Source organism: Hemitrygon akajei, chromosome 32, assembly GCF_048418815.1.
Source record: "Hemitrygon akajei chromosome 32, sHemAka1.3, whole genome shotgun sequence".
Classification (NCBI taxonomy): domain Eukaryota; kingdom Metazoa; phylum Chordata; class Chondrichthyes; order Myliobatiformes; family Dasyatidae; genus Hemitrygon; species Hemitrygon akajei.
In genome coordinates this window covers 15312374-15332425 of record NC_133155.1, presented here as the reverse complement: position 1 = coordinate 15332425, position 20052 = coordinate 15312374, and the positions used below count along the sequence as shown (strand labels likewise).

Below are 20052 nucleotides of genomic sequence, written 5' to 3'. Positions count from 1 at the left end.
TTGTTTCATTCGGGATCCTCAGACGTTTAAGAATTAGGTCTGAAGTTGCCTCCCAGAATCGCGCCAGTTGTCTTGCCTTATTTTAATGGGTGGATAAATAGCCTGTAATATTCATGCCACAAAAGCTCCCAAATGAGTCTAACCTCTTGCTCTTGATCTTGAATGGCATTACAATCACTGAACCCCACTATCAACACATTCAGAGCTGCCATTAACCAGAAACTCAAGACCTACCTTGACTGCAAGAGCGTGTTGCAGCATGACTCACTGTCTGACATCCCCAAGCCTTTCCTGCATATACAAGGTGTAAGAAAAAGTTTCTGCTTTTCTGGGTGAAAATGACACCGAAGAAGTTCAACACCAACTAGGGCAGGGGTTCCCAACCTTTTTTTATGCCGTGGACCGATACTATTAAGCAAGGGGTCCGTGGACCCCTGAAGATCAAAGCAGCCGAGTTGATCAGGGAGAGCGTCAGTCATCCTTAGCATTCAATGCAACCACCACTTTTGCACCGTGGTACAGTGGCTAGCATCTACAAAAGTACACTGCAGTTACCAACACCGGGCTACACCAACAAAGCTTCTCAGACCCTCTATCGCTACCACAAAGAAGGGCAAGGACATGAAGTACTTGGGAACATCGTCTGACACATTTGCCTTCAAAATGCATACCTTCCTGACTTGGAAATATGTACCATTTCTTCACCACAGTACAATCCTGAGGGATTTCCTCCTCCTCTGCCGTCAGGAAAAAAAAAGACACTGTAGTTATATGGCTCTTTATTGCTTTTGGTGACATCTGAGCTTTATAAAACTACTAGAGATTTAGCTTATGTTGTAAATTCATTTAAAAAAGTAGGCACCACATTCAAGATTTCATTATTTTTTCCATTTCCTTGGTACTGATGATCTTCTTAGGATCCCAGCAGGTGATGGTTCTTCTACTGTGCTGTTCGATGGGGAGTACTGCAGTTTAAATTAAACAATATCAATTCCACATCTGCCTTAATGTGGCGAAAATGCATTTGGTTCTTGACATAATTTTTACAGAAATGTTAAAATCTTTCATCCGTACCAATATACTTGCTTGTTACAGGGTCAAATCTCTTCAAACTTCAAGACTAGTTATTCAGATACATTAAGTAAACTGGAAGTACAATACCTCAAGCTGCTGGTAAGTTAATCATCTGAAGCATTTAATTGTTTATTTATAACTTTATAATGCACACTATTATGGGCACCAAAATTAATAAAATATCATGCATAAGTATTGAAAACTTTCAGTTGTCTAATCAAATCCTGTATTTTAAAATGGCTAAATTAAACCACAGCAGAAGTAAACGTTTTTTAGTTGAATGACCTTTTGGTGAAAAACTGTATTGATCGTTCTGAGGCACATCTTCATTGAAACAAAGCAGACCTATTCTTAAATCCCTTAAACTATACAATGCAATTCTATTAGCCCCAGGCTCTACTTAAAACTCTGCAGCACGTCAAAGTCAGTTTCTACACAAAAGTATCTATTTATAGTTATGGTTTAAAAAAAGTAATGAATTTTACCCATTTGCGCAATTGCACTCTCACTGAAGAGAAGAAATGAAAATGAACCTCTTTGTGCTCCAACAAAGGCTGTCAAGTCATTGTCACTCTGCCCCAGCCAAAAACATGTGAGCATCAATAGTCAGAAGCATTATTTTTAAATATTTGAAAGCATAAGTTCCATTCTCAAAGGCATTGTTGAAAAGGAACTTTCAATTGCATTTTTAATTCTTTGAATAAGTGTAGCTGAGTTTTGTCATGAACATTTTATAATTGCTTGAGGTATGCAACTTCAGTTTATTAAGATGCAGAAGGAGTTTATTTATCCCATCCGGTATATGCCAACTACTGATAGATCAATCCCATCATTTCTGTGTCTCCTCTCGTGTTTCCTTGTAGCTCTGCACCTACTTTCTCACATGTCCATCAAATCCCACTTGATTCTTCTTCAGCATCCTAATCAAGTTTATTATCACTGACGTACGCCATGAAATTTGTTGCTTTGCGGCAGCTGCGCTCTTCAATACATAAGATACACTATAAATTAAAAATTAAATAGGTAGTTCAAAAAGAGAGCAAAAATAGTCAGTTCATTGTCCACTTAGAAATCTGATGGTGCAGGGGAAGAAACTTTTTCTAAAACATTGAGTGCATGTCTTCGGGCTCCCGTACCTCCTCCCTGAAGGTGGCAATGAGAAGAGGGCATGCCCTCGGTAGTGTGGGTCCTTGATGATGGATGCAGTCTTTTTGAGGCATTGCCTTGAGGCATTGAGGATGGCAGGACTTTCATATGAAGAAAGATTGGATCGACTAGGCATGTACTCACTGGAATTTAGAAGATTGAAGGGGGATCTTATTGAAACATATAAAATTCTAAAGGGATTGGACAGGCTAGATGCAGGAAGATTGTTTCCGGTGTTGAGGAAGTCCAGAACGAGGGGTCACAGTTTAAGGATAAAGGGGAAGCCTTTTAGGACCGAGATGAGGAAAAACTTCTTCACACAGAGAGTGGTGAATCTGTGGAATTCTCTGCCACAGGAAACAGTTGAGGCCGGTTCATTGGCTATATTTAAGAGGAAGTTAGATATGGCCCTTGTGGCTAAAGGGATCGGGGGTATGGAGAGAAAGCAGGTACAGGGTTCTGAGTTGGATGATCAGCCATGATCATACTGAATGGCGGTGCAGGCTCGAAGGGCCAAATGGCCTACTCCTGCACCTATTTTCTATGTTTCTATGCCTTGTGAAGATTTTCTCATTGGTAGGGAGCATTTAGTGCCTAAGATTGAGCTGGTTGAGTTGACGGCCTTCTGTGCTTCTTTTTGACAATCCTGTGTGGCGGTCCTTCATACCAGAGGGTGATACAACAAGACAGAATGCTCTCCATTCAGAGGTGATTTACAATGACCAGCACATCTAGGAGGAAAGCAGAGAAACCATGGTATATCCACACTTTCAATGGTGAACGTGCGTGTGTAAAGTCACAATTGAACCTGAGTGTCTGAAACTCTGGACAGCCCTGTAAACCAGTGCACAGCCATTGCTTCCATGATGACAAGTCAGTTACTTTGTAAAGTTATAGTATTTTGCTATGGTATTGAACACAGATCCCTGTCCGTGGTCGATCTTTAATGCTGTGTTTTATTCCTCAGGAAACATCAAGGTTGCGTTTGAGACACTTATTAAGTCTGCACAGTTTTGTATTGAAAGTGACCACAGAGCTCATTTGGCTAAATGAAAAGGAGGAGGAAGAATTGGCTTATGACTGGAGTGACAACAATACAAATATCTCTTCCAAGAAGGAATATTTCATTGTAAGTTTTCTGTTTAAAATGAAACCCACTTTCAGCTGACAAATTGCATGCCAGGACCTACAGACCTGTCTGCAAAGTACCTTTTTTTTTCTCTCCATGAGCTGCCATTGTTGGGTAGATGAAGATTCTCCCAAGGTTTACAGAGGACATAGGCTGGACTGTAGGCTGTTGCTTTAACCAGAGGGGTAAGAAGTTGGGGTGTGTTCAAAGTAAGGTGGGAGGTATTTATGGGGTAGAGTGGGCAAACAGATTCAAAGTGGAAGACTGATGTGCTGGGCAGCTAGAGAGCAGAGGAGGCTGTGGGTGTGCACGGGGGGGGGGGGGGGCGGATGTCTGCTGTATTGAACAAGATCTTACCCTGCATCAATATTTTTCCATTGTTAACATCATAACTTGCAAATCCATTAGTATGGTGCAACTTCCATCACCTATGTAGACACACGAAAGCCTGTGAGAGATGTTTCTTTTTAAACAGGATTATGTGAATTTCTTGACCTTCTGGTAGTGCACCCCCCCCCCCCCAACCACTTTTCCCCATTCCTCTCTCACCTTATTTCTTTACCTGCTCTTCCCTTTCTTCCATGGCCTTCTGTCATATTCCTCCTTCTCCAGCCCTTTATCTCTTTCACCAATCAACTTCCCAGCTCTTTACTTCACCCTCACCCCGATTTCACCTATCACCTGCCACCTTGTATTTCTTCCTTCCTTCCCCACCTTCTTACTCATCTTTTTCTCCAGTTTTGATGAAGGGTCTCGGCCCGAAACATCAACTGTGTAATCTTTTCCATAGATGCTGCCTGGCTTGCTGAGTTCCTCCAGCATTTTGTGTGTGTTGCTTGAATGTCCAGCATCTGCAGATTTTCTCTTGTGCATTACGTGGGTTCTGTTGGACTTGACAAGGGTAGATGGGGTAAGGTGTAACGCTGTGGGGAAGGAGAGCTCTTTGAGCCATTTTAATGGAATACTTGCATTCGCACAAGTACTGACTTGCCTAACTCTTAAAGACAGAGGTTTATTCATCAACTTAATGTTGACTTTAAGTGAAGTTCCAACCCTTTCTAATTGTTTTCGGCAATTGTTTAATTATGCTGCAAAGCCTGTACTGTCATTGGTCTATTTAGCTGCAATTAAATTTGGAATTGCATAATCCTTGAGATGTTTACAATTTTTTACAACCCTTTCAAATTACTGTTTGTCTTGGATTCCTTCAATTACCTGATGAAAGATGATTTCAGCTGAATTGACGTGTATCAGAATCAGGTTTAATATCACCAGCATATATTGTGAAATTTGTTAGCTTTACAGCAGCAGTACAATGAAATACATGATAAATACACAGAGAAAAAACTGAATTACATTAAGTATATATGTCTATTAAATAGTTAAAATAAGTAGTGCAAAAACAAATAATAAAGTAGTGAGGTAGTATTCATGGGTTCAATGTCCTTTTAAAAATCGGATGGCAGAGGGGAAGAAGCTGTTCCTGAATCGCTGAGTGTGTGTCTTCAGGCTTCTGTACCTCCTACCTGATGGTAGCAATGTGAAGAGGGCATGTCCGGTGGGGATCCTTAATGATGGGCGCTGCCTTCCTAAGGCACCGCTCCTTAAGGATGTTTTAGATACTAGTGCCCATGATGGAGCTGACTAATTTTTACAAGTTTCTGCAACTTATCTCTTTCTTGTGTAATAGCCCCCCCCCCCCCCATATCAGACGGCGATGCAGCCAGTCAGATTATTCTCCACAGTACATTTGTAGAAGTTTTCAAGTGTTTTATTTGACAAACCAAATCTCCTCAAACTCCTAATGAAATATAATTGCTGTCTTGCCTTCTTTGTAGCTGCATCAATATGTTGCATCCAGTTTAGGTATTTAGAGATATTGACAGCCAGGGACTTGAAATTGCTCACTCTGTCTACCTCTGATCCCTCAATGGCCATTAATATATGTTCCCTCCTCTTACCCTTTCTGGTCCACAATCAGCTCTTTGGTCTTGCTGATGTTGAATGCAAGGTTGTTGCTGCGACACCACACAACTAACTGGTATATTTTGCTCCTGTATGCCCTTTTGTCACCATCTGAGATTCTGCCAACAATGGTTGTATCTTCAGCAAATTTATAGATGATCCTTTATTGTGTAAATTATTAATAGCAGGTAAGAGAATGGTGTTCACAAGTCTGGTTTGGATTTCTTTCTCACTTGATCTGGGATAGGAACTATGATCTTATTAGATGAAAATAACACATGATTCGGGGTAAAAAGAAATTGTTTCTCAAATATGGAGACAAATGGATTTTTTAAAACCTGTACTTAGGTAGTTAACTCGCACCTATTTCCAAACAAAAGCAAAAAGCTGAAACAGAGCCAACAGATTCAGTCCTCCCAAATGAGTTGTTCTACTTACTCATTGAAACTGACCATTAGAGCACTGAGTTGAAAAAAACTGTTAACTATCTCTAGTGATTAGAGTGACTAACTTCACAGAAATGAAGTAGTGACTTATTGAAAACCACCACACACCTTGTGGGGGAAATTGTTTTGTGTCTAGCAAAGTTAATTTTAATATTAGAAAAGATTTACAGTCTGGTTAATTAGTGGAAAATTTAGTTTGAACGTGTTCTCTACATTCGTTGATATTATCCTAATGGTTGCTATTGATAATCACAGCAAAGTTTTGTTCCTTAGTGGTTTGTATTCTGTCCCTATTCAATTTGATAATTAATATGACCATTGAAACAATTGACTGAAAGCTAGTTAAAAATAAATCTTGCCCTATATTCTGTAGGAACTGAAGAAAGAACTGGAGCAGAAACAGATGGTTATCAAATCCCAGCAGGAGACAGGAGAACAGCTCTCACTGGAGAACCATCCAGCCCGGCAGACGGTTGAGGTAGCTTGTCCAACCGATTTGTTAAGTTTGATAAATGATTATTGACTTTTAATTTCATGGCTGAATGAAGTTGGCCTTATTGCTTCCGCTCTTATTCAGTTTATTATGTAATTAAATTACAGGGTAATTGTGCTGCCTCAAGTTTAGACTTAAAATTCACGATATTTGTAGCATTACCTTCACAATCTCCTGAGTAACGATTAAATCCAGGGCCTCAGATTTGTGCTCACCTGCTGCTCATTGAGTGTCCAAATTACTAAAGTCATTATCGGGATATCGGGATTCTGGAAGGATTAACTCTGCTTACTGAAATGCAACATCATGTTAATTATCAGGAAATAATGTTAATTAATAAGTGATTGATCCTGGTCTTGTCAACCTTGCTAATGTAATAACATTGTAAGTGATTTGGGGGGCAGGAACAGAGAGACATCTTATAAATAAATGTGTTTTCAAGATTTAGAACAGAGGTTCCCAACCTGGGGTCCATGGATTTCTTGTTTAATGGTATTGGTCTACGGCATAAAAAGGTCAGGAACCCCGGTTTAGAACTAATATCGTTCATTGCGAAAATAGGGATGATTATAGGTGTACTTTAGATGTATTTTCAATAATGAACATGAATAAACTAGTGGAAAGACAATGCTAAAGTTGTCTCTTCAATATTCTTCAAATCTTCAAGATTGCATAGTCTTCTTCCTGGCCAATATTCTTCCTTCCAGTATTGATCCCATAATGATCCACAGTTAGTAAATTGTCTCATGATCATTTATTCAAAATCTAATTCAGGTTTTGAGAATGTATTCTAGGATGTGGAGATGGAAAGCTCAAAACTATAGGCAAGTTACTTAACGGTTATCTTTGGAAAGATCAAAACCAGGTTTAAATATCACTTGCATATGTTGTGAAATATGTTATCTTGCAGCAACACTATATTGCAGTACCCAAGTTTAAAAAAACCTATAAATTACAATAAGAAATGTATCTTAAAAAAATTAATATGTGCAAAAAGAGCAAAAAAAAAAGATGGGGCGCAGATGACTTGGGTATAGGAGGCAGAGAAAGGGGAAATAGACAAATTGATTCCTCAGCTGTTTTATCTTTGTAAGAACTTGCTAAATTCTGCAAGCTCCTCTTTAGGAATGATAATGTTCCAAAATATAGTTGTGGATTGTTTTGTGGTGGCTTGAGAATGTGATGTTGCATCCTATTGGGAGAGTGAATTGATGCCTATGATGAAGACGTATCCATTCTTGGCTAGTATTTTAGCAAATAATACAGACTGCTGTTTTAAAATCAAACACTCACATACGGAGCTTTAAAAGATGCCATTTCTAATTAAGCTGTATTTTTTTATCACTTTCAAGGCATACAGTGCAGCACTTCAGACACAGTGGCTGTGGGTCAGGCAGCTGTGCTGCTGTGTGGAGCAACATGTGAAAGATAACACAGCCTACTTCCAGGTAAAAGACGCTGCTTTAGCTACAGCAAAGATAACAGCGATAAAGATCCATATACTGTACCCGAAAAGCTAATGACATAGAGTGAATGCACAATAGTCTATGTACTGATTACAGTAATAACTTGATTTCAACCAAATGAGTGATTTTACAGCTCCACACTGCTTGTGGGAAGGATTTCCGGGTTGACAGGGCAAGTTGGAAATGCAACTGATTCCCATACGGTTCTGACCGCAAAGCTACCTACCGGGAGTCGAGGATTCCTTTTTGGGCAGAATATTATCATGGATAGTCAATGGAGTGAAATGGGTGTTAAGGGTCAAAGTTCCAGCATTGCTCATCCACCAACTTGGTGGAGAAATATTGACTGTTTTCAGTTGTGCAGGGTTTGATAAGTAGCTTAAAACAATCTACTTCTATAATGCTAATGAACACTATAATACTGACATTGTCGAACCTATGGATAGTATATAAAAAAATTCAAACTTGAATATTCTCAACATTTAATCACTTACTGAACTCAGTTATAAGTAATCTATGAATTGGGCATTTCATAATCTTGAGACTGGAATAGGTTCTATTGGGGTTCTTTGTTTTGTGGCTGCCTGTAAGGGGACGAATCTCGAGGTTGTATAATGTATATGTACTTTGAACTTTATCTAGACTCTTGAAGTTATGTGCCCACACCCCAGCTATTTATCTTCTCCCCATCCATGTTAAAAAAAATCGCTCAGTCTCAATCTTAAAAGTAAGTATTCTTGCATCATTTAGAGTAAATTGTCACTTGCAGAAGGGAATTCTAGATTTCTGTCACCAGGTTCATGTTGAAGCATTTTCTCGCTTCTCTCCTCAGAAGGCTGACTGGATTTTTTTTTAAAGGATATGTTCTCTATTCCTACACAGTCAACCAGCTTACACCTATCTACCAGAGGTTCCCAACTTTTTAATGACAGGGAGCCTTACACTAACAGAGAGGTCCATGGACTCCAGATTGGGAACCCTTGAATCAGATACACTTGATATTTCAATCCCGTCCACCCTCGGTCTAGATAACATTCTTGCACTGATATATTTTGCTTCCCTTAGTATGACAAGTGTGGTCTAACCACAGCTTTCTATACCTGTGGCAGCATGACTTCTATCCTTGCATTCATGTATTGTATTTTCTTTACCTATGACATTTAAAATATTTATATGCATGTTACATCCAATCTCTTTGGACTTGCTTCTGATCTTTTAAGCACTTAAAATGTATTCTATTCATTTTAGGTTTAAAATGGATAACCTCACATTTACCTTTAATTAAACTATTTGCTCATTTTACCAGTGAAAGTCAAACAGCGCAGAAACATGCCCTTTGGCCAATTGAAATCAATCCTTTATTGTTCCCATCTACACAAGTGAAAGTGCCCTTTACCTCTGTGGTTTTAACATGAACAAAGTCACCAGAGAGACATTGATGCCAGTGGATATAGAAGTGTTTTAGTCAACAAAAATAAGCAACAGACATCATATTGAGCCATTCTCAGAGGAAGAGGCCTCCTGACCTAATTTTACACGACATTTTTATATGCTAAAGATTAAAGGTAACAGCAGGACAATTCTATAGTTAGAGTGTATCTACAATACTTCCTTTGAATTACATATAGTTTTCACATACTTCTTCACGCCCACAACCCAGACACTCAAAATTAATGTTAATTAGCATTGTTTGTTTTGCAGTCAGCTCCAAGGAAACATTTTAAATTCCATCTACAGTCAGCGTTCATGTTTGAAGATTGGTTGCTGGTGAAATTAATATTTGCTCTTTTCCCAACTCCAGAATACGCCCTTACATCTGTCAGCAAAAAAGCTTCCATAAATATACTAAACCTCGTCAGTTATGTTATATTTGACTCTTAACGAGTTCACTAGTGCTTGTTCTGTTGCTTATTTTGTAGAACATTCAGCATTTGTGCATTATTGTTCACTAATTGTCTTTGCCGGTCTCTTGGGCAATCTGAAAGTGTAACTCATTTTCTGCAGTTAGTGTTTTTTCAGTACTAATGCACAGTGGATCACCAAGACCGAACCTTGAAAGAAGAGTATCTTCTCTTTCAGCCATTTCTGACTAGTGATGTGGGTGATATTTTTATTCCTCTTGTCTTGCAGTTTTTAAGCGATGTTAAGGAAGCAGAACAATATCTACGGAACTTGCAGGAGACAATAAGGAGAAAATACAAGTGCGACCAGACCAGTAGTCTATCAAAACTGGAGGATCTACTTCAAGATTCAATGGTACGAACAGAGTTATGCCTGCTGGACGTGTGTATAAATCTAGCCTGTGAATAATTATCTTAAGAAATGGTTTTGTGGGCTGAGAGGAAATGGATCAGCCATGATGAAATAGTGACACAAACTCAATGGGCCAATTAGTCTAATTCTGCTCCTATATCCTATGGTCTACATATAAAAAAGTAGCTATTGTTATTCAAAACTCTTTTTGACAAGGGCCTGAATTAAGCACTGATAAATGAACTGCTGCCAAGTTTTGAGTAAGAAGACATCATAGTGGGTAATGGTTTGTGACACATCCTTTGTTGGTTTCTCAGTCACGACAACAGCTATTGCCAAGAGTAAACGTGAGAACGTCTGCGGACGCTGGAAATCCAAAGCAATGCACACAAAATGCTAGAGGAACTATTCACATCTATGGAAGTGAATAAACAGTCGAAGTTTCAGGCCGAGACCTTTCTTCAGGACTGGAAAGGAAGGGGAAAGATGCCAGAATAAAAAAGGTGGGGGAGGGGGAAGGGGGGTAACTACAAGGTGATGCGTCAAGCCAAGTGGGTAGGAAAGGTAAAGGGCTGGAGAAAAGGAATCTGATACGAGAGTGGACCACAGGACGAGGGACCCAGGGGAATGTGATAGTCAGGTGAGAAGAGGTAAGAGGTCAGAGTAAGGAATGGAAGGAGAGGTGAGGGGGAAGGATTTTTCCCCCCAGAACGGAGAAATCCATATTCATGCCATCAGGTTGGAGGCTCCCAGACGGAATATAAGGTGTTTGTTGCGTAGAAAGTAAAAAACCGTTAAGGTGATAAAATGCTTTGGTATTTTACCTGAAAGCTAGGAATAAAAGCGTATGCATTTGAAAGTCATGACTCTGCATCTGATTAATTGAATTAGGGAGAGGTAAATAGTTGTTCTGATGTTTCTTCAGATGAAACAGTTCAGTTGTTGAAGAGGGTTTAAGCATTTGTGTATTTACACTGTGACAAAAGAGTTGAGCTGTTGTCAGCAGCTCCAAGTACCCAATCTGAGCTTAAACCTATTTTAACCAGCGAATTATTTACTATAAGTAGGTCATTTTGAGTTCATGTAATAAACTGCTGCATATGAAAAGTCAGACATATCTATAGCAGTCTCAGTAATTAGATACTGAAACAGAACACCTCTACAGCACGTAGAGAATTTCTAACCAGCTTGATTCAAGAATAAAGATGTTCAGTACATCTTTATGAGCTTTTTTTTGTTGTTTACTCCAGACAACACTATTAGCTCATGATCTAATGAACTGTTCATAGCTGATCAAGGGGTTGTAAGACTGTCAGTTTCATATATTGGAAAACTCCGCAGTTTTATCAGTTTAAGCACTTACCAGATCCCACATGTTAATATAGAGATCTCTGTCATCTTTGTCAATTTGTATCTAATTGAAGTGTATACCTATAAGAAAAGGACCAGTCAATTTTGATCTTTACATAGTTTTCTTCGGAGATTCTTAGTTATTTGCTTTTTTTCTACATTAGATTCTCGGCTAACTAAAAAAAAATCTGAATTGCACCTTCATTTTTAATCTACAATAAAAGGAATATTTTGCTAGCTATCTTTTGGTTAAGATCAAAAGCACATTGATAATCAGATGTAAGTGTTGATCTTCCCAAAGTAATTAAACTAATCCACTGCAGTCCTGATACAGGATTTTGAACCAAAATATTGTCAGTTCCTTTCCTCACACAGATGCTCTTTGACCCTCTTTGAGTTTTTCTCTTTTGTTGCTCCATATTCCACTATGTGTAGACTCCAGTACCTCTAAATTATCCAGTGCACTTTATCCATCCATTTGATGTTTATCTATAAAAACGACAAATTTTGTAGGTATGACTTAATATAAAATGAGTTGATAATCATTTTAAGTTCTAGAAATTGCGAGGGCATAACCATTGGAGTAATTTTCCCTTGGACCATTGCATAAACGTTGGATCACTCTGGGCGCCGGGCCGATTTGGAGAGGTTGAGAGCGGCTCTCCGACAGTGAAATCTAGGCCCAGAGTGATTTGCCGCAGCAGGGCTGGGTCCTAGAGTGAGGCTCGGACAATTTAAACGCCAACCCAGATAGTCTGGGGGCTCCTCTCTCTGTGCGATGCTTAAGGCTGTGAGGCTGCTGTGCTTTGTGCCTGCGAGCTTTGAAGTGCTTTGCCCCGCTAATGTGATGAACTGAATATTGAGGCTTTGGGCCTACTCCGAGCTGCAGCGGGGATTTGGATCTAAGGACTCGATTTGGTTCGGAACGCTGTTGCTGCTGCTGGCTTCTGTTGTTTGCATGATTTGTTTTTTCTTTCTGTCTTCACATTGGGGGTTGGTCTTACATTTTTTAATTGGGTTCTTCCAGGTTTCTTGCTTTGCAACTACAACAAACCTCAAGGTTATATAATTTATATATTAATTTAATAATAAACGCACTTTGAATCCTTTGATTTTTTTGAGGATTTTTTTGGGACTTAAGACTTTGCTTGCATTGTATAAGCATGTCCCCTAGAGGGCAAAACTAGAAAGTGAAATATGTTGTGTTGAATTGAAATTCAGTGCTGAAATTGTCTCTTTTAAAATGCAGAAAATATTTTAACTTTATTGCAGTTGGTGTTTGAATATTCTTTATATTAGTTTTGTTAAATAAAATGATCTTTGTTGTTTTGAATGTATTAATTAAATTTGTCTTTATTGTGGATTTTCTGGAGTTTTCTTTAAGCTGATTATAAATCGGTTGTACATGTGCATGTCTCCCTGTTCAACAATTCTAATTCGATTATTGAGTGGTTTTCTTTTTGAATATCGTGCGGTTTACATATAATTTTCTTCTTGTAGGATGAAAAGGAGCAGCTGATAAAGTACAAGAGTTGCATAGCAGGTCTCGTCGGAAGAGCAAAAACAATTGTTCAGTTGAAACCAAGAAATCCCCATAACGTCCTCAAAGGCACTATCCCAATCAAGGCAATCTGTGACTATAGGCAAATTGAGGTATGACCTCTATATCTGCACATGGTAAAAGATTGAAAAGAGAAGAAAATACTTTTGAAATCAGTATTAAAATATGTTAAATCAGTCTCCATATTTATCCTTGGGTGACTTGTACCTAGCGTTGGCACTGACATCTTGTTCATATAATATAAATTTTCAACTCTGTAGTGTTATATTAAGTAAGAAATTTAATGAATGTTGCAAACAATTTTTTTATCCCTATTCCCTCACTTCCCCCCTGCCCTGTCTCTGTTATTTCTCATGGGAGCCGCTTGGCACCATGCAGCATCCATCTTCTGGGAAGGTTACAGGGTCTGGGCCGCAGTCTTCACTCCATTACCACTGTCAATGTCAGTCCGGGATTGGCCAACAGGAGGTACGTTTTCATTGGGGTCATCCAACCATGCCAATTTTTCCCTTCATCAGAGATGGTGCATTGTGCAATGCACCTTGCTAATTTTTTAAAATAATTGTCACTATTCAAAACCCATAACCGTTTGGTTGAGGAGCGGACTTTCAAGAATTGAAAACAATTTTTAAAATCACAAATGCATGGTAATTTTATCCAAAATTTGTGACAAACAATGTGTCAATTTAATAATGTCACAGTCCTTATCCTCATTCAAAGTGACTAACTGTTGTATGAATATCTGGAATTCTACAATTCGTATATCATGAATTGTCTTGATTTTTTTGGTTCATTGGGTCAGCACCATAGAGCACTGGATCCCTTGCAACACTTTGCATTCATTATTTATTCACACAGTCTTTTCAGTGGCCATGGAGCAACACTTTATATACAATATCATGAGGAAATTAAAAGTATGTAATCGCTTCATTTTCTATTTTAAGTATATGTGTGTCTTGCAAGTTGGAGTGTGTTTCTGTGGATAACCATGATAAAGAGCAATGGTGAAGTATAAATGTTGATTAATGTGCTGGGGTTTTAACTTTGTAATTATTAACAGATCACTGTTTGTAAGAACGATGAGTGTGTTCTGGAAGATAACTCTCACCGAACCAAGTGGAAGGTTATTAGCCCGACTGGTAATGAAGCCATGGTCCCATCAGTATGTTTCACAATCCCTGCACCCAACCAGGAGGCCATAGATACTGGCAGCAGGTAATAAACAAAATGAACCATTTCATTATCGTTTATATTTCCATATTGTTATTTTATCACAGAGTACAATCAGTGGATTACATTTTTTAAAAGATTCAGAATTTTCAGATTCTAATTGGTGAGAGTTTTCGAGTCTTCTCATTGCAAAACACATTTTTTACAATGGATTTGTCACAGTTTTAGCAATTTGCACTTGTGGAAATAAAGTGATAGATAAGTCAAATATTTATTTTAATGACATGATATACTGATCATATCCTGGAAACTTCAATCTAATGTGATAGGACATTTGATGTTATAACTAATGCATAGTAGCATAGTGGTTAGCACTACCCTTCATTGCACCAGCAACCCGGGTTCAGTTCCCACCCTCTGCCTGTAAGGAGTTTGCATGTTCTCCCCGTGACCATGTGGGTTTCCACCCACTGTGCAAAGGCATACTGGTTAGTGGGTTAATTGATTAATGTAGATTGTCCATTGATTAGCTGGGATTAAATCGGGTTGCTGCACGATGCAGCTTGAAGGACCTATTCTGTGCTGTATCTCCATAAAGTTTTTAAAAATTAGAATAAAACTTTTATTTGACCTTAATTCTAATCATAATTCTCTTGAATCAAAATTTTCCTCAAAAGAGAAATCAGCTTTTTTTTTTAACTTAGGCAGTCTGTTAAAATATTTCTTATAGGTCTGGCTGCAGAAGTCAGTCGTCATATTTTAAATAAGTGGATGCACAAGTGTACAACTTAGTGGACCATGACTTCTATGTAATCAGACTGCCGCTGTGATGTAAATGAAATGTTAATTTAGTTCTCTAATCATGTGTTTCAGAATTGAACAGATGTATCAAAATGTTATGGCTTTGTGGCATCAGCTGCATATTAATATGAAAAGTGTTGTGTCCTGGAACTACCTAGTGAAAGACATTGAAACTATTCGCTCTTGGAACAAAGACACTGTACGTATCCACTGTTCTGTTAACAGATTGCACTCGGTCCCTTTCGGAATGGTATAAATATGTAGTCGTACTTTGTGGTTTGAAAATGACTCCTGATTGTTCTTGTATGAGTTGCATCCTTTTAGTTTGCAGAAATTACTGTGTAAAGTTTTGCTGTTGCATGTAGAGTCGTGTGTAATATTGACAAGATTTTCATATTATGTTAAAATAAGTTCTCTAATGTGTTTGTCTTATATTTGTTTACATGAAAGATTACTTACATATGAAACGCTATTGAACTATTATTTTCTGAGTGGCAATGTGTTTATAAAACTTAGATCAGTGCAGTAACTGACTAGCAGGGATTGCAACTTCTGCCAATTTGTATGCTAATTATGTAAGAATTGAAACCATTTGTAATAATCTCAGCACTTTTCTCATTTCAGTTTAAGACAGTGGAAGCAAGTGAGCAGCAGCTGGTGATGAAAAATCTGCAGGTGCATTATGAGGATTTCCTTGAAGACAGCCAGGAGTCTCAAGTATTTTCCATTGCTGATAGACTGCGGTTAGAGGAAGAGGTGGATAGCTGTAAGGACCATTATGAACAGCTACTGGTAACCATGGAAACAGGTCTGTGTATAAAATACACAAAAATATGGTTAAATGCCTTTTGATTATTGTCTGCATTGTTATTATTACAAATGAAAGGGGCCTATTGTTGAAGCAGTACACTATGTTTCTTTGATACATGGATTTAGATTTCCTTTTTTTTATATTTTTTAAAAATTGCTGCTTCTTTCCAACAAATGAACACCAGCAACCTCCTTAAAAATGAGACCATCAATTATTGGAACTTTTTTTCCAGCAATAGAAATGTGGGAAATTACTTAGTCAATGATTCAGTGGTTCCATTTAATATTCAGTACACAACCTGAAATTCTTACTCTTTGCAGACATCCGCGAAACGGAAGAAAAACCTCAAAGAATGAATGACAGAAAAAAAAACCCCTAAGCCCCCTCCCGCACTCAAACAGCTGCAAAGCATTAACCTTCTCCCCCCCCCCCACTATCACGGATGGCAAGACTTAATTTAAAAATGTCTTTCTTGAGTTGACCACTTTACCTCTGGAGACAGATAAAAGTAGTGTTGGTTACCAGACTTGTGGTCAGCATTTTACTTTTAGTTTTTCCACTGTCAGCGCTGCCCTGACATTCTAGTCCAAATTATAGCTAGTCTTTTATACTTAAAAGAACATTTATCATTTTCTGCCTTGGTTTAAAAACTATTGAAGAATAATAAAAGGCAAACCTTTTCAAAAGTAAGACTTTTGTCCTTGGTCATTTAGTTACAGGTGAAATTGTCGACAGAAATACAAGTTTTTTAACTTTTACATCCTGTAATTAGTGTGATTAACATGGGAGAAATTGAATACTTCAGTTTTCAACATTAAGAAAATCACATTTGAAGAACATTTCAATTGTCCTTCTGCCTTGAAGTCAGCAGCAGCTCCTTGCGGCTAGAGTCTTGAGCTTCTCAGATGTCCCCTGCTGGCTGCTAAATTTCCTCAATTCAGTTGTTTTCAGTAGGCTTTCCCATGACCCTAAAGTACACTATGCCCAAATATCTAAATTCATTCATAATCACTAATTGGACCCATTGACAGTGCAATATAAAATTAAACATTAGTATCATTCTTGTTGGTATTTGTAGTGAATGAAAGAAACCAAGAGGATAGGAGGAAAGAGTTTCTGCGTGAAGTCTGTTCCATTAAGCTGCAAGTCTCCCATATTACTGAGCAATTTCAGCTTCGGCTTTCCAATCACTTCCTCAGTTTGTCTGAATTTTAACCAAGGAATGTGTTATTGGAAGCAGCCCTCAAAAGAAATGAGGTTAAGGAGTGAATAAGTAATAACTTTGTGTCACAGCTTACTCATAGATAGGTTCATTGTCAAGGATTGTATTGCAGCTTACTCATAGAGAGGGTCATCACAAGTGTCATTGTCAAGGATTAACCTGGCAAGCTAACTTTGGGAAGGCAAAGCATGGAGTGAGGGCGGGAAGGAGAGCAGTAGAGGATGATGTGTAATGATACAAGAAGAAGTACCAAAGGTATAGCTTCTCTTTGGTTAGGTCCACTTAAAAGAAAAATTGTCCAGATTGAGTTGTTGAAACTTGGGCGTCCCTTTGATTAATCACTCTATTGTGGCATGCAGCAGAGCTTGGGGTTAATTCACGCCACCCATATCAAAATCCCAGCAATCCACCTTGCCAGTGTGCCAGCCAACTTGTGTTTCTCCCTGGATCATCATTTTCCTCCCACTGTGTTAGCTCAAGTTAAAGCAAAAGTATATTCCAAGTCTGTAAAGCATGGTATTGAGTTTAACCAAGTCATCCAGCTGACAGTGGTGTGGTGAAGGAAACTGGACATATGCAAGAAGCCTGAATTGGTGGAATACAAAGATTAGAGGTTGTGGGGCAAGAGGAGGTTACATTGGCGAGGAAAAGCAAACCCATAGATTTTAACATGAGAATTTTGAATTGTTTCACTGGAGAAGATGGAAGTAAAATGTTTCGGGCCTTCCAGCCCTTCAAACTGCAATCCCCCAATTTAATCCTGGCCTAATCACAGGACAATCTACAATGACCAATTGACCTACTGACTGGTATGTCTTCATTACCGGCAGCAACGGGAATCGAACCCGGGTCGCTGGTACTGTAAAACACTGTGCACCCCACTAACACTGACACTTTATTCTCACATTTAGTATGCTGGTATTGGCTTATTATAGCGTACAGTGGAAAGCTATTATTTTGCGTGCTGTCCGGTTTTTGTGTGCCTTCCAGACAGATCATGCCATATGCAATTCCAGAAAACATTTGAAAGCACAAAAGCTAATTTAATGATTTCGTTCTTTTAATTGTTCATCTTCTTATATGTGAACTTAAAATAGCAGAAGAGATTACTTTAAATTGAATTTTAGAATTGTCGTGTGTTTATTTAACAGAAGAGAAAGATGAAACACTCAGTAAGACATGCATCTCAGAACTGCAGAATATATCTCTGCGCCTTGAAAAATTCAAAGAAAGGTTAATACGGAGGCTTCAGGCTTCAGTGGAAGGGGATGCCTTGCAAGAAAGTGCCCTCAGAATGGCTCAACAGGAGGTTTGTGCAATATATATCAATAGTACAATGCAATTGATTGGTGATCACAGCTTTCTAACTACTGTACTGTGCAAAAGTCTTAGCCACATATATACAGCTGGGGTGTCTTAAGACTTTTGCACAGTACTGTGTTTGATAACGTGGACTGCAGATCGAATTTGCATTTCTGGCAGGAGCAGAGGTTGTTGGGAATGGCGAGGGTGGAGTGTCGCAGGTAGGGTGTGGGGCAGGTGGCAGAGAAGGAGTGCGAGGAGCAGTGGGGTGTCACGGATGCAGACACAATGAGCCCTGAGACAGCAGGTAAGGTTGTTTGACTCCAAACAGTTAGTTTTCTGATCATTACAGGATGTCCCTCCAGTGCTTCCTGCTCTCTCTCTTCTCCCTTCCCCTTTTCCCAACCATGATTCCCCTCTCCCTGCCCCCTTCCCACTCTCATTCCACAATAAAAGACCCATATCAGAATCAGTTTCTCATCACTCACATATGTCATGAAATTTGGGTTTTTTTTTTGCAGCATTACAGTGCAATACATCAAATTACAGTCCTGTGCAAAGCACCCTAGCTATATATATGTGCCCAAGACTTTTCAACAGCACTGTACAGCCATGTGATAGCCATGCTCTGATACACTAATGTTGCCATGTTTCAATATTATTCAACGTGACAAATGCATATGAATATCTGATTATTTCTTGCTGCATCTGTATTTACCTGTCTTTCAAATCATCCTAAATAACTTCGATTATTTGAACATTTACACCTTTTGCAGCACATGCAGCAGGAACTAAATGGGTTGAAATCGGACCTGGATGAGGTCACAAAGAAATGTGAGACTTTGTTCTACCAGTCACCTTCTGCGGCTAGTGTCCCCGTCCTGCGCTCTGAGTTGGACCTAGTGGTACAGAAGATGGATCAAGTGCATTCTTTATCCTCGACCTACATGGACAAGTGAGTCTGCTTTTATGTAAAAGGCATTGATAGAATAATCCATTACTGCGTGGGTATTTCAAACTAAATGCTTTATCTGTAATGTTCTAGCTGAAATATTATTGTGACCAGTCAATATTTTTGAATCTTGTCAAATATCTCTGATTGGCCAGCCGGTGGTGTGGTGGACTTCGAGGCGAGCGGTCCCGGGTTTGAATCCGGCCAGCTCCTTGCAAGCTTTCCATCCGTGCTGGTTTGAGTGTGGAGCTAGCAACTTAACCTCGTTTAAAAAAAAAATCAAATGCTAAAGAAACGGCAAGGTTTGCCGTTCGATACGCCACAAAGCACGGAAAGGATCAACAATATATCTCTGATCAAAAGATGAAAAGGCATGGATTTGTCAAAAAAAAAAGAAAATGTAAAATTATTAATTTGGATCTTATTAGACTTCCTCTAAATTTACCACTTTTGTCTTCTGTGCAGAATATAGTTACTTTAAATGTAAAATACATTTTAATCTCTTCTTAGACTGAAAACGGTGGACGTAATGTTGAAAAGTAGCCAAGGGGCAGAGATGCTGGTTAAAATGTATGAAATGAAGCTGAGTGAAGAAGATATTGTTCCAGTAGAACTGGAGGCTGTTGGAGAACACAGGCGCATACTACAGGTGCGAATGAGTATTAGATGACCATGAACACAATCCTACCTAATTGCTTCTGGAAGTCCTGGTACTACCCAAGTGGGAGACAACTAAATTCTCCATTGGGACACAGCACAGAAAAGGGCTTTTTATTCTGTTGCGTCAATGCTGACCATCAACCACTCAACACAAGTCCCATTTTTTTTCTACCTCTTCGTTCGTGGTTAACTCTTCCCTGTCCATGGCCTCTTCTACAGCCAAGCAAATGCTACACGCAGATTTGAGAAGC

At 38.8% G+C, this 20052-nt stretch overlaps 1 protein-coding gene across 4 annotated transcripts in view; it reads left to right on the top strand.

Moving 5' to 3' along the window:
* The window catches only part of macf1a (microtubule actin crosslinking factor 1a), a 564022-nt gene that overhangs the window by 319197 nt on the left and 224773 nt on the right, over positions 1 to 20052 (top strand). For 3 of the 4 annotated variants that reach the window (XM_073034465.1, XM_073034464.1, XM_073034466.1), the window contains exons 16-27: positions 1096 to 1173; positions 3188 to 3349; positions 6134 to 6238; positions 7606 to 7701; positions 9850 to 9975; positions 12823 to 12975; positions 13944 to 14098; positions 14927 to 15053; positions 15479 to 15662; positions 18039 to 18196; positions 18966 to 19144; positions 19652 to 19790. In XM_073034465.1, the coding sequence (XP_072890566.1) occupies positions 1096 to 1173; positions 3188 to 3349; positions 6134 to 6238; positions 7606 to 7701; positions 9850 to 9975; positions 12823 to 12975; positions 13944 to 14098; positions 14927 to 15053; positions 15479 to 15662; positions 18039 to 18196; positions 18966 to 19144; positions 19652 to 19790 (1662 nt within the window). Of the gene's footprint in view, positions 1 to 1095; positions 1174 to 3187; positions 3350 to 6133; positions 6239 to 7605; positions 7702 to 9849; positions 9976 to 12822; positions 12976 to 13243; positions 13352 to 13943; positions 14099 to 14926; positions 15054 to 15478; positions 15663 to 18038; positions 18197 to 18965; positions 19145 to 19651; positions 19791 to 20052 lie in introns of all 4 variants that reach the window. The other variant, XM_073034463.1, reaches the window with a different exon arrangement.